This window comes from Gadus macrocephalus, chromosome 18 (genome assembly GCF_031168955.1).
Source record: "Gadus macrocephalus chromosome 18, ASM3116895v1".
NCBI lineage: Eukaryota > Metazoa > Chordata > Actinopteri > Gadiformes > Gadidae > Gadus > Gadus macrocephalus.
The window spans coordinates 4185708-4199776 of NC_082399.1; the positions used below are offsets into that span (position 1 = coordinate 4185708).

The following is a 14069-nucleotide window of genomic DNA, read 5'->3' on the forward strand; positions in this document are numbered from 1 at the left end:
TGGGTCTGTGTGTGCGTGCGTGTGTGCGTACACAAGTACGCGTGTGTATGTGTATGTGTGACCTGCCTGTAAATATGCTTCTACAATTAACAGTTTTGTCTTGCATTGCCCACCCCCCCCTGCCACACGCACACACACGCGCACGCACACACGCACACACAGCGTTTAGAACAATTCAAACAGTGATGGGACGCATAGTAGCATTAGCATGGATTGTGTCTACAGTCGGCCACCTTTGTGTCTACCGTCGGCTACTTATCAGCTCCCAAATACCGCCTCAAAGTCTGCCTCCGCGTGGAACACGCCTGAGTCATCTCGCCCCCCCCCCCCCCCCCCCCCCCCACCCGCTACGTTACGAGCAGTCCTGGATGAATATCCTGTCATTGTTCGAGCATGCTTTCACGCTGGGTGTTTTCTCAGCGCCAACACTGAGCTTCCTGTCTCTGTGGAACCTGTGTCACTCAAACCATGACCACCAGCATCCTGCAAACATGCACTCTGTCAGGATCCGCAGCGGCTTTACGGTCATGAGACGGCCTCGATGCCGTGGTGTGAACTCGCTGGGAAAAATGTCACGGTACCTTTTCGTGCCGTGGTGACATTTCCGTCATTTGAAAGCCACTCCGGTCGGCTGGTTTTGTGGCACCATTCTCTGAAATCCCCTTCTGAGCGTGCTGTGAACCAGGCCAGGGTTGGCCGCCGACAGCTCCGCGGTTCAGCCCCGGCGTCGTCAACGTGTGATCGCACATCACACGCTCGCCCGCCCACCGACAAGACGGGACGCGTCCGCCCGCAACCCGTCCACGCGCCACCCGCCGGCAGGCAGGTCCCAACCCAACCTCCGTACGCGCCAAACCCTTCAACACCTCTTGAGTCAGGTCTTTCCCCCAAAAACTCACATCTGGAGGTAAACATCTGTCATGGAACAATCCTGTTGTTTACCTTTTCGCGGTTAGTAATCGCGAAAAGGTAGTAATCGCCTCGACACATCTCGATCTGATGGCGGCGGCGGCGGCAGCGCTGAGCTCGAGGCGCCGCTCCGCTCTTTTTTAATTACAGGGACGCGTTTAGTCAGCAGAGATGAGTCGCGGCTCGCGCCACACAGGGAGCGGATCCCGGGGCCCGCACTGCAGGGACACGTAGGGCCGCTGTCAACACACACCGTTACTATGTGTCCCATGACGTCAGTTATGCGTTCCTGCATTCCTCCAAGGGTTGCTCTGGGCAAACGCATGCAAACACAGGCACACACAGACACACACGCTCGCCCAAACATAGGCATATACACACACACACACACACACACACACACAAACGGGCATGCACACATAAAATGCACAGGCCTGCAAGTGCAGCTACACAAATGTACACACGTGCACACACACACACACACAAACCCACACGGGCACGCTGCTGCACACACACACAGCGTGTTGCCATTGACATTCAGCCGAAGGGTGATGTCGCCCGGGGGGGTGGAGGCGTGGGAGAGGCATTAAGTTAGAGAACAGAGAGCGGAGTTCCTAGTGACAACAAAGGCTTATTGGGAAGGTAGGGGCTGATTGGGTTCGCCTCTCACACCGTGTGTGTGTGTGTGTGTGTGTATGTGTGTGTGTGTGTGTGTGTGTGTGTGTGTGTGTGTGTGTGTGTGTGTGTGTGTGTGTGTGTGTGTGTGTGTGTGTGTGTGTGTGTGTGTGTGTGTGTGTGTGTGTGTGTGTGTGTGTGTGTGTGACTGGCTGGCTGGCTGGCTAACTGTGGTGGGAGGGTTGATTCAGGAGTCGCTGGCCCAAAGTGCCACTGGCTCTGATACGTGCCACGCTTTTAATGAAACCAAAGCGACCCCAGTCACAAAACATAACGGTTAATGAACGTGTCTCTGGCCCGGTTAGTCCCCACCTCCACCCCAACTCTAGCCCGAAGCCTCCCCCACCTTTACCCCTACCGATACCCTGACATTTATCCCCACCTCAAGGCACGCCGCGTCTGTCTCGGTTTGACTCAGTGGAAGATCATCAGTGGATCGCCCGTCTACCGCGGCCCCTGAAAGGCTGGGCTCAGACCGCATTGTCTCTGCTTCCTGTGTACCGTAGAGGCCCTGGTGCTCTGTACCCTGGAGGTGCTTCCAGCCCTGCTGTTTGCTCTGCCCTGCTCCCAAACAGAGAGACAGACAGCTTCTCATGGTCACCAGAGAGAGACAGACAGACAGCTTCTCATGGTCACCAGAGAGAGAGACAGACAGACAGGCTTCTCATGGTCACGAGAGAGAGAGACAGACAGACAGGCTTCTCATGGTCACCAGAGAGAGAGACAGACAGACAGGCTTCTCATGGTCACCAGACAGACAGGCTTATTATGGTCATCACCAAACAGAGAGACAGACAGACAGGCTTCTGCTTCACCCAGTCCCCAAGAAGTGGAAGAGGAAACTGAAAGTTCCTCGTTTGGTTTTCAGAACCTCTTTTGCCCCCTGGCCGTCACGACTGTTTACAAGACAAATGTGGTTCTCTGTTGGACGTTTGTCTACATACAGAGAGAGACAGGATAGAGAGAGACAGATAAAGAGAGAGGAGAGAGAGAGAGGGAGACATAGAGTTAAAGAGACAGAGCGAGACAGACAGAGAGACCAAGAGAGACAGAGAGACGAAGACAAAGACAAAGAGGGAGAGAGACAGAGACAGAGAAAGACAGAGGAGAGAGAGAGAGAGAGAGAGAGAGAGAGAGAGAGAGACAGAGGAAGAGAGAGAGACAGAGAAAGAGAGAGAGAGAGAGAGAGAGAGAGAGAGAGAGAGAGAGAGAGAGAGAGAGAGAGAGAGAGAGAGAGAGAGAGAGAGAGAGAGAGAGAGACACAGAGAGACACAGAGAGACACAGAGAGAGAGAGAGACACAGAGAGAACACACATGATGGGGAGAGATGCTGCCAAGGCGTGAACGTTCAGCAGAACGAATGACAAAAGCCAAAAGCCCGACCTTAATGCGTTCTGACAACTTTCCAATATCTTTGTTTGTTTTCCTGCTCTCCAAACCCCCCCCCTCCTAGCTGGTGAGGCTGTGAGCCGTCACCTGAGAAGCAGGATGCTGAGTTACCCGAGGACTAAGCTCCAGGTGAAGAGAGGTGTGCAGTCAACAGGATTACTCACAGGATACACAGACTCCTTACTCCTTACACGATGGCCATGCGCCAACCAGACTAACATTTCCGAAGTGATCATTATCTAATAGCTCAAGCATTTAAAATTCCAAAACAAACGCCTGGTGACTCGCGCACTTGATGTCGTTATGTTCTTAGCAATCACCCTCCCCCTTCTTGAGAGCTGTACTTTCGTTATCTCACAGCACTGCGTGGAAATGACCACTTCAATTCATTACTCTGCACTATTTGAACGGTTCCTCTCTCTGGGAAACGGACTGTGTGAAACACTGTAGGAGGGCGAGTGCTAAAACAAGGACGCACACCTGCTTAGGCCAGACCAGACCCCCGCTGGAGGACCCTCACAGAGCGGGCCAAAGGTGAGGGTACGCACACACACACACACACACACACACACACACACACACACACACACAAGAACACCAAGTCCAACACACACCAACACACACACCATCTCTCACACCCACAAACCCTCTCTCACACACCCGCATTTACAACAAGTCAATTACACCCACCCACCCACACACACACACACCGACACACATAAAATACAGATACACAATCTTTATGAGTATGTTGCATGAAATTGGTTTCCTGTAAGCCATCTGTTGCAACTATGTGTGTACATGTGTGTGTTGTGTGTGTAGTGCGCGTGCATGTACGTGCGTGTGCGTGCCAGTCATTGCAGTACACCTACCTCTTTGTTCAGACATGGGTAACTCTCTCAGCCAGGACACAATGCTCTTCCTATTCTCTCTCTCTCTCTCTCTCTCTCTCTCTCTCTCTCTCTCTCTCTCTCTCTCTCTCTCTCTCTCTCTCTCTCTCTCTCTCTCTCTCTCTCTCTCTCTCTCTCTCTCTATGGCTCCCTAACACTGTCCCCTGGTTCTCCTATAGCTGTCTACTCTGGTCTAATGTTCTCACCACCTCCTTTCTCATGTGCTCCCCTCTCCTTTATTAGGAGAAGCACGCCTTCCCTCCTCCCACTATACTCTCCCCTCCCCCCCTCCCACTACTCTCCCCCTCCCCTCCCTTCCTCTCACTTCACTCCCCCTCCCCTCTTCTCTTCTCCTTTCCAGGCGCCTCAAGCCTGCCGTTCTGTTTACGTCCATACTCTCTCTCTCTCCCTCTCTCTCTCTTCAATCTCTCACCCCCCACAACCCACCATCACCCTCTTTTGCTCTAATTTTCTCTTTTTTTCCTCTCTCTGCCATCCCTCTCTCCTCCCTTCTCATCTATCTCTCTCCATCTCTCTCTCTCTTATTCTCTCTCCCCCAGTCCCCTTCACTCTCTCAATCTGTCCCTCAATCTGTCCCTCTTATCCTCACTCCCCAACCCCCATCTCCTTCTCTCCCTCTCTCTCCCACTCTCTTATTCTCTCTCCCCCAGTCCCCTTCTCTCTCTCTCTGTCCCTCAATCTGTCCCTCTTATCCTCACTCCCCAACCCCCATCTCCTTCTCTCCCTCTCCCCCTCTCTCTCTCGCTGTCCCTCAGTCTCTCTCCCTTAATCTCTCTCCCCCTATCTCCTTCTCTCTCTCTGTCCCTCCCCGTTTTTTTCTCTGCCATCCCTCTCTCTCTGTCTGTCCCTCCATCTCTCCCTGTTATTCTCTCTGCCATCCTTCTCTCCCTCCCATATCTCTCTCTCTCTCTCTCGCTCTCTCTCTCTCTCTGTCTCTCCCTGTTATTCTCTCTGCCTGACGCCATCTCTCTGTGTCTTCTGAAAGTGGGTCACACATGAAAGATCCTCCCAGATCTGGAGAGGCTGAACGAGGAACAGACGAGGCAACACATGCATGCCACTGAATCCCCAGAGCTCCCTTAATGCCAGCCAGCATCCTCCCTCAACAAGTCCCCCCTACTCCCTCCTGAGATTGTATTTTTCTTTCCTTCAAAGAAGAGCCTAAAATCAGGTGCACTGTGCGGTGAACAGGTTTCAAAGTAAAAGTGCAGGTTTTCAATATTTTTGTTTTTTATCAGGCTGACGTTGGACCACATCCAATTTGAGCTGGGGGGCGTGTATGTGTGTGTGTGTGTGTGTGTGTGTGTGTGTGTGTTTGTGTGTGTGTTTGTGTGTATGCCCGAGTGCATGTGTGCACATGACTTTTACACACTTTCATCGAGGCTGACATACAAAGGGTTTCCTGTTTTTAGTTTTTCATGCGAGTTGCAAGCCCTGCGAGGGTCAGATGTCCATGTTAGACATTAACATGTGCTTAACGCTACACCATGGACTGGCGTTACAAACCCGCTCAACCATCAACAGAAAGCGTACGTAACAGCACGCCTGAGGCTGTCCCCTCTATGGTGCATTGTGGGGGATTTCCTTGGTCATTTGGGACAGGGGTCCCCCTAAAAGCTCTGACCCACCTGAGTGGAGGCAGAACCACAAAGCACCACATTAATTTAGCATGTCCAAAACAATGTTGAACTTGAAACGTACTAATGAAAGACAAATGGAACCTCTTACATACAACGTCTGCAAACATGTTCCTGTGTTCCACTTTTAGCTGTGCGGTCGTCCCCAAGGGCTTGAGAACTGTTGTTTCATGAGATGCCTTCATCCCAACAGACTTGGAGTGTATCTAGAATAAGCATGATCAGGAATCTCGCTCAAGCGCGCCTGCCTGAGGTTTTCGGGAAAACACTCTCCTTCCACTTTTGTTTGACTTCGCGCCGAGCATCGGCTCGGAGGCTAACAATAGGAAGTCCGAGAAAATGTGAAACAATTGGGTTATGGGCAAATCAACTTTCTCACACAGTCATACAGAACTATGAAAGGGCTACTTAATGTGCTTATGGCCCGCGGCCAGTCGATCCATTCAGACTACTGAAATAGGACATCTGATCTGTACTGGGAACATTGGGTGGAAGCGAGCTTCACGTCAGCATCTTTCATTTCCACTTGAGAGGAAGTTTCGCCCAGACGTAGCTAAAAGAGCGCATCTGCTTTGGTTTGTAACAGGCAGTAGCCGGATGCTAGTATTTCCCCTATGGGGGTCATCCCTATGTTCCCCGGGTCCTATGTTCCCCGCTCGGGGTACATAGGACCCTTTTTTTTTTTTAAAAAGGTCCTATGTTCCCCGTTTTTTCCCAAAAAGTGTCCTATGTTCCCCTGTAGCAATACATACCGGGGAGCATAGGACCATTTCCTGGGAAAAGGGTCCTATGTTCCCCGCAATCTATCAATCATTAAAAATATTTAAACTTTGACGCGACAATCGCGTGATGACAGCCAATCAGCGTTCAGCAGCGTGGCCACTGAGTGACATGTGTAACGTAACAGCGTTCAACCGGCCAACTCAGTGCAGAGCAGTCCGGGGTGAACTGCAGCATGGAGGAGAAAGTGATTGTTGCCGTTTGCGACCCCCGGAGCTCTATATAGTATATAATATATTATAATTGTACAGATAATATCACGGCCAAAAGCTCTGTGCGCCTCCGGATGGCCGTAGCGCGGGGAGCTCTCGTAGGGATTCGGCTTCTCTGGGTTTGTTTACCGGCGTTGCTATGGTTTCCGGTCTTGTGTGTTCCAACGGTTTATTAGGTAGCCTATCTAATAAATCTCTGTCTAATCAATACTTCATTCACTGCCTCTTCCGTGGTCATTACAATATTATGAATAGACTGCGTCGGGTTCTCCGACGTCTCTCCCTCTTCCACAAAAGGTAAAGAAATGCAATGGTAGTTATCTCGGCCGGAATTTGGCAGTAATGGTGGAAAAAGTAACAGACCGGGGAACATAGGACCCTTTTTTTTAAAAGGGTCCTATGTTCCCTGGTCACATACATATCGGGGAACATAAGACCCTATTTGGGAAAAGCGGGGAACATAGGACCCTTTTTTAAAAAAGGGTCCTATGTTCCCCAGTCTCATACAAAGAGGGGAACATAGACACGCTCCCCCACCATGCTACTATGCTAGCGCTTCCAGGGTTTACAGTCTGTTGGAATCAGAGATATCATGCTAAGCCTGAATCACCAAGTGGACAATTTTGTTTAGTTGGGTGGGTAAACCTTTGAGAATCTTTGAGAACCATTACAATTCTTAGCCATTATAATTATTAGAGCTCTTCCCTTCATTTGCCCGTCCAGGTAGCATTCAGAGGGCGCTTCGGCTGAGTTGTCATGGTTTCCCCAAATAGTCTAGAAGGTTCCCCGACCCGACTAACAAAGCGCTACGCTAGGTGAATGAGGTCAGCGCAGCTCTGAGCTAACTGACAGGTGCTTTATGTCGCCCAGCGTGGCCGTCTTTCCCAATGAACCGCGGTTCCTTCTTTTGCTCTACAGCGAGTTCAACAGATCTTTCAGTTCCTCCACAAACCCAAGAGGCCGGTGGAGATGGCACAGGGCCTGGGACGCGATCCAAGAACGGCAAAAGGGGGGTTGAGTTACATCTTGTTTCCTGTGTGGGCCAGTTTCATTATTAGAGATTTTTCATCAGAGAGAAACTCATTCAGGTTGTTTAAACCGGTGTGTTTCTACTGGTCAGCTCACAAGGTATGGATTTGAAACCTTTTACAGACACTTATACTAAGAACGCGTGTTTGCGATTAGCCAACTACATGAAAAACCCTGCTCCTATCACATGGTCTGTCAAAACAGAGATGGACTTCATTTATTTTTTCCAACCAGTAGCCACTCAAAGCACTTTACAATATTGCCTAACACTCACTCATTCATGCACACATTCACACCCCGACGGGGGTGTCAGCCGCTCAAAGCAAAGGCCAGCTCATAGGGAGCAATCAGGGTGAGGTGGCTTGGGGACACCTTGAAACTCAGCTAGGAGGAGCCGGGGATTGAACCGGCAACCTTCCGGTTACCAGCCGACCCGCTCTACCTCCTGAGCCACATGCCGCAAGATGAGAAAAATGAAAATGGAATGTTCCCACAGATTCTAGTTAGTCGGCTATCAGCCTCTAAATGAATAACCTGAGGTTTGATTTGTGAGACAGAACTACTAACAGTAAATCAGACAAGGCTTTTAATCCTGATTGATTGGAAAAACAGGGACATTCAGAGCGCATGTAGGTAGTCCATGTATTTCGGTCGGCATATCATAAGACGGTTGATGTGGAGTGGAGTCGATAACTTGTAAAAGCTCTCTCTATAATAAGGAGTGGTGTCAATATCAACAGCCGGTACTTATGATAGCCCCCCCACACTTCTTTCATTAGGACTGATTAGCGTTGTTTAGTATGTGTGACCGATTTACATGTTCAGCTAAGTCGAGCAGTACAATATGTACGTTTATAGTAAGAAAATATGTTCATATCATGAAACTATGAGAGGAGATGACCGGTTATCATAATATTAGTATGAAGCTGAACGAAATCCTGTTTTTATCCTGACAAAAATTGGAGTTAGTGACTCCCTTGTATGTGACATTTAAAGAAAGTATTTTTTTGTTAACGAAAAGTTTTTTTTCAAACACACTTCCATAGTTAGTTTGCGAAAAACATAATCATAATAAGTGATTCAACGCAGATTTTTGTGGTGAAAAAAATATAATAAATAAAAAAACGTCAGATAATCAACCTCAATGTTTCACCTTTGTTTCTCTATCAACATCATCAAATTAGCAAAAATTCCATAATGTAATCCACACCCAACATTTTTGTGCGTAAACATGTTTACAATGTTTCACATTTGTTTTTTCCATCAACATCATCAAATTAGCAAAAATTCCATTATGTAATCTAAACCCACATTTTTTTTGGGGTAAACACATTTGTATGAGAACGTGCTGACATTGAACGAAATATGGAATGTCCTTTTCTTACCCATCTCCTCCAGTTGGAAGACCTCGTACCGAGGCCTAAACAGCAAGGGGGTGGTTGGGAGGGCCAGGACTCTGAGCAGTAGTATCTTTATCCTGACACCGAGCTGCTAAGAGCTCTCTGATTGAATCACGGCGAGGCTCAAAGCGCTGTTAAGGAGGCGGTTAGGCCCGGTAGCGCTACTCAGACGGTATTAAATGTGAAATAGAGAGCGTTGGAGGATGAAGGCCGGGGAGGGGATGCAGCAGGGGTATATTTAAACACCAGGCACATTATCAAGTCAGTGTGAAGTGACAAAGACAACGCCCATGAATGGATCTCCTCCCTCTGTTCTCGGAGTGCTAAGTGAACACAAAGACCCAATGTCAATCTCGGTCCTAGTGGGCTTCCGTATCGCTGCCCCGTGACTGATCTCCTGAGGCGATATCCCCTTCCGCTGAACTCACACATGAACTCACACAAGAGAAGCTTTGGTGATGCATGTCGACAACGACGACGGGTCTTCATACAGGGACTTGAGCCACGATGCAGGATGCAGATAGAAACATCAGAGGCCCACGAGCCGCCTACCACTTGTGTGATGATGAAGCAGGATGTTCTCCGCATCGTAAGAGGGAGGATGATCCTTCTGTTCCTTCATGATCCGTCTGATCTATACTGCTGGTTGTTGGACGTGTGTATAAAGAGAACGACTTGTTGATAACCGGTCTGTCACTTTATTTGCATTCCTGCATTAAGGGTGTGGTGAGCTGCAAAGTACAGTCACAAAGGCGAGACAAGGCAAGTATTTACATTACTTAAGTTGCAATAAAAGGCCATTGATGGGGATTGGCCAAGGAGGACATAGCTGAGGGTCAAGTCGGACTGGCATTCAGCACACCTCAGTGAGTGAGCCTCAAGACTCACTACACCTAGACTCGCCCTGACCTTCCCCTTAACCCCACCCCATGACATCACATTTATTGTATGTTGACCGTCCTGGCACTTAATATACGCAATTATTGTATGTTGTTCGTCCTGGCACTTAATATACGCAATTATTGTATGTTGTTCGTCCGGGCACCTAATGTACGCACTTATTGTGTGTCGTATGTGTACCTAATGTACACACTTATTGTTCATGTTCGTCCAGGCACTTAAAGGGGACTTATTATACCACCAGGTGTGAGTGTGATTAGCCTTACAAGCCGTTTCGAAAATCTGCCTAATATGACATCACTAGTGGGTGTGTCCACCTAGATCTGTGCTGGATAGATCTATCTACCAGCCTACCCAGTGGACTGAAGTAAACATTGCTCATCTATCCAGCACAGATCTAGGTGGACACACCCACTAGTGATGTCATATTAGGCCGATTTTCGAAACGGCTTGTAAGGCTAATCACACTCACACCTGGTGGTATAATAAGTCCCCTTTAATGTACGCACTTATTGTATGTTGTAGGTTGACCCTATTCAGTTGAGGACCATTTGTTTTGGGTTTCACAAATTGTTGCTTTACATTGCTGAACCGATTTTGACAAAGAATTACAAAGTTGTGAAAACGGGGAAATTATTTGGATAAAGCAAAGCGATACATTTTGCTACCAATATTGTTTTGGATGAGAGGAATGTTCACCAGTGTGTCATTCTGTGTTCCTGGATTCACGTTGTGACTACTCACGTTGTGGTCTGATGTTGTTACGTGTCGCCCTGGGAGGGAACGCCGATTCAAGATGTCTTGGCCAACGCGCTTCAGAGGAAGTGAAAGAAGAAAGCGAAGGGGAACCCCTGGAGTACATCTCGGGCTCAGAGGAACTGCAGGGGGTGACCCACTGTCTAGGTCAGAGGGTTCCTTACCAGGGCCCTGGAGAACCGGCATCAAGACTGGGATGGGAGATCCACTCCGGGGTGGGAGATCCACTCCTGAGAGGGGATCTCCCGCAGCTTAACAGGAGACACTCTGGTTGACCTCAAACACACACACACACACACACACACACACACACACACATACACACACACAGATGCTTACCCCCCCCCCCCCCCCCACACACACACACACACACACACACACACAAATGCTTACACACACACACACACACACAAATGCTTACACACACACACACACACACACATATACAGGGGTGCACACATAACTGGTACGCAAGTACGCATGCGCAGCCATAACCGGGGATGCGTCACTTGTGTCACTACGAGATCGAAAAAAAACGAAACAACAAAATACATTGAGCAGCTACTTGTGCCTTCGCCACCTGCAAAGAAAAGGCAAATGGAGCCAGAGCAGAAGAAAATGTTTTTCTTCGAAATAGTGGCACTAAGATGTGCCGTGGCTCGAAACGAATGACAAGCGCAATGAAATGTGCGCTCATGTGCGCTGTCTGGGCTGTGCACCGCGCACACACTGGAGAACTGCACAAAATCAGTTGATCGCGCAACGTTCCTTTTGTCAGATAATCAAACACTCCGTGGTCAAGCTGCTGCAGTTTGATAAAAAAAGAAAGGTGACGCAAAAAACCTGTGAAACTTGGTCAATTTCATAAGATCCGATGTTACGTGTCTGGGGTGCGTACCAAACACCATCTCCTGGTACTCAACTGAGTAACTCTATAAAGAAGTTATGTGCACCCCATGCACATCCATACGTGCACACGCACACACACACAGGAATGAGCGGGGATACCACCAAAATAAGCCTGTGGTTTGGGGCTTATACATAATTCATGTGAGACATGAACTCTGGAGGTGACCTCACACGCCGCCATGGCCGGTCCTGTTTGAGCACCGTTACCATGGCGGCGTGTCTGGGGAGGAAGTGGAAACTGTAAACAAAGAAACTTTTTGTCGCTTCTTTCCAGCGAGAATTGTGATTTGTTTGGGGAAGACAAAGCGTGCCTGAATTAGACCCTCGGTTAATCACAATCACACTCAATATTCTCTCTGTGTGTTGACATTTATTTTAACAAGATTTAGCTCGTTAAAACATTTAGTGGTCAAAAGTTGTAAGGGCTTTTTGTGTTGTTTCCTGGTACAGAACCTGTGTAGACTGATCATAACTGACGTTAGTTCTAACCCCTTCCCAGTACAGAACCTGTAGGCCTACAGACTGATCATAACTGAGGTTAGTTCTAACCCCTTCCCAGTACAGAACCTGTACAGACTGATCATAACTGATGTTAGTTCTAACCCCTTCCTAGTTCAGAACCAGTGTAGACTATGATCATTACTGATGTTAGTTCTAACCCCTTCCTGGTACAGACTGATCATTACTGAGGTTAGTTCTAACCCCTTCCTAGTTCAGAACCAGTCTAGACTGTGATCAGACATTACTGATGTTAGTTCCAACCCCTTTCTGGTAGAGAGCTTGTATAGACTGATCATTACTGATGTTAGTTCTACCTCCTTCCCTCCTTTTTCACTTGGATGTGAAACTGTTCATTTAGTTCCTCATCCGTAGTATTGAACTCAGGAAGCTGACTCTGTACCACCTTGTGTGGACAAATAAGTTGTCTAGTCATTATGAAACAAGAACCATGTGACTCTGAAGACTACATTTCTGTCCTGTTATCGAGCTGAAAAATGCTTAATTCCAAACAACTGATACTGCTGGTACCATGGCCCACTGTAGGCTGGTGCTGGTCTACTGTAGGCTGGTACCATGGCCTACTGTAGGCTGGTACCATGGCCTACTGTAGGCTGGTACCATGGCCTACTGTAGGCTGGTACCATGGCCTACTGTAGGCTGGTACCATGGTCTACTGTAGGCTGGTACCATGGCCTACTGTAGGCTGGTACCATGGCCCACTGTAGGCTGGTACCATGGCCCACTGTAGGCTGGTACCATGGCCCACTGTAGGCTGGTACCAAGGCCCACTGTAGGCTGGTACCATGGCCTACTGTCAGCTGGTGCTGGCCTACTATAGGCTGGTGCTGTCCTACTGTAGGCTGGTGCTGTCCTACTGTAGGCTGATACCATGGCCTACTGTCAGCTGGTGCTGGCCTACTGTAGATAGGTGCTGGCCTGCTTCTTGCCTACTGTACGCTAATACCATGACCTGCCTCTATATATATATATATATATATATAAACAAACAGAAACACAACACAACACAACAATCAACTGAACATCTCGGTGGCGGTGTCGGAAATGCGAACTACACAAACACACCGCCACCGAGACATACCCCTTGCACCCCACACAACGTCTCTGCCGCAAAGGACCCAGGAGGGCGCTGAAAGGTCAAACTAATAGAAGTCAGACCCTTCCCAGGATCCTCCTGTCGCCACAATATACTGATGAGCATGCAAGATCTGTCCGACCTCGTTTAGAGACTCACCCTTTGAGGGAAGAAGGCACGACAACCTCCGCAAGAGTGGATGGATAAAAGGAAGGATTGGACCGACGAAGGCTCCTCTGAAACGAGGAAACACCGCCCTCTGCTGGCGGCCGCAGTTCAGTTCACGCAGGTCTCTGGACTCGCTTATAAAATGGCCCTTTGGCCGTTGAAGCAGTCTACACAACCCATGTCGAAAGATACGTTTTTATTTGAAACCGCGTCTAGCAGAAAGTTATAGAAAATGCATTGCAAGTATTTCCCCTGCATTTAATACACTTGACCCGTTAACCTGCCGTACAGAGTCTGCAACATCAGCACTTTGGCGCACAAAATCGAATGCGGGTGTGACTAACGAATAATAACAAAGTCTTTGAATATTATATTAAGCCTGCTGTCTCGACTGTATACTTTACCCCAATCCGATTACCTGAGATATTGCTTCAGCCTATTATAGGCTACGCGACCACAATCCGTCCAGCCTCTTCGAATTTTATATTTCTAGGCCTACCTGCACCTCAAACTCACTGAGAGGACAGTCAGTCCACCTGTACACGCACCTAATGGATCCGCCTTCCATACCGCTGAGCACATTGAGGAAACAGCGCTGCACAAGGCGGTTATCTCTTCGCTTCAAACCAATTCCTATAATAGGCCTTGAAACACACATACACACACACCATATGTCAGATCAAATTACGTAATTGAGCTTTGAGTCTTACGTAGGTGTAATTGTAATCACACCCACTATGGGGCGGCACGTGTCCGCATACGGGAGCAGACAATGAGGCGTCGAACGAATTATGCTAATT

General features: G+C 48.6%; 1 protein-coding gene across 1 annotated transcript in view; it reads right to left on the reverse strand.

The window, feature by feature from the left end:
* The window catches only part of LOC132446739 (ectonucleoside triphosphate diphosphohydrolase 1-like), a 17463-nt gene extending 13382 nt beyond the window's left edge, over positions 1–4081 (reverse strand). Inside the window, 1 exon segment of the mRNA XM_060037193.1 lies at positions 3846–4081. Coding sequence (XP_059893176.1) covers positions 3846–3861 — 16 coding nt within the window. The 5' untranslated portion in view covers positions 3862–4081.
* Between the last annotated feature and the right edge of the window lie 9988 nt (positions 4082–14069).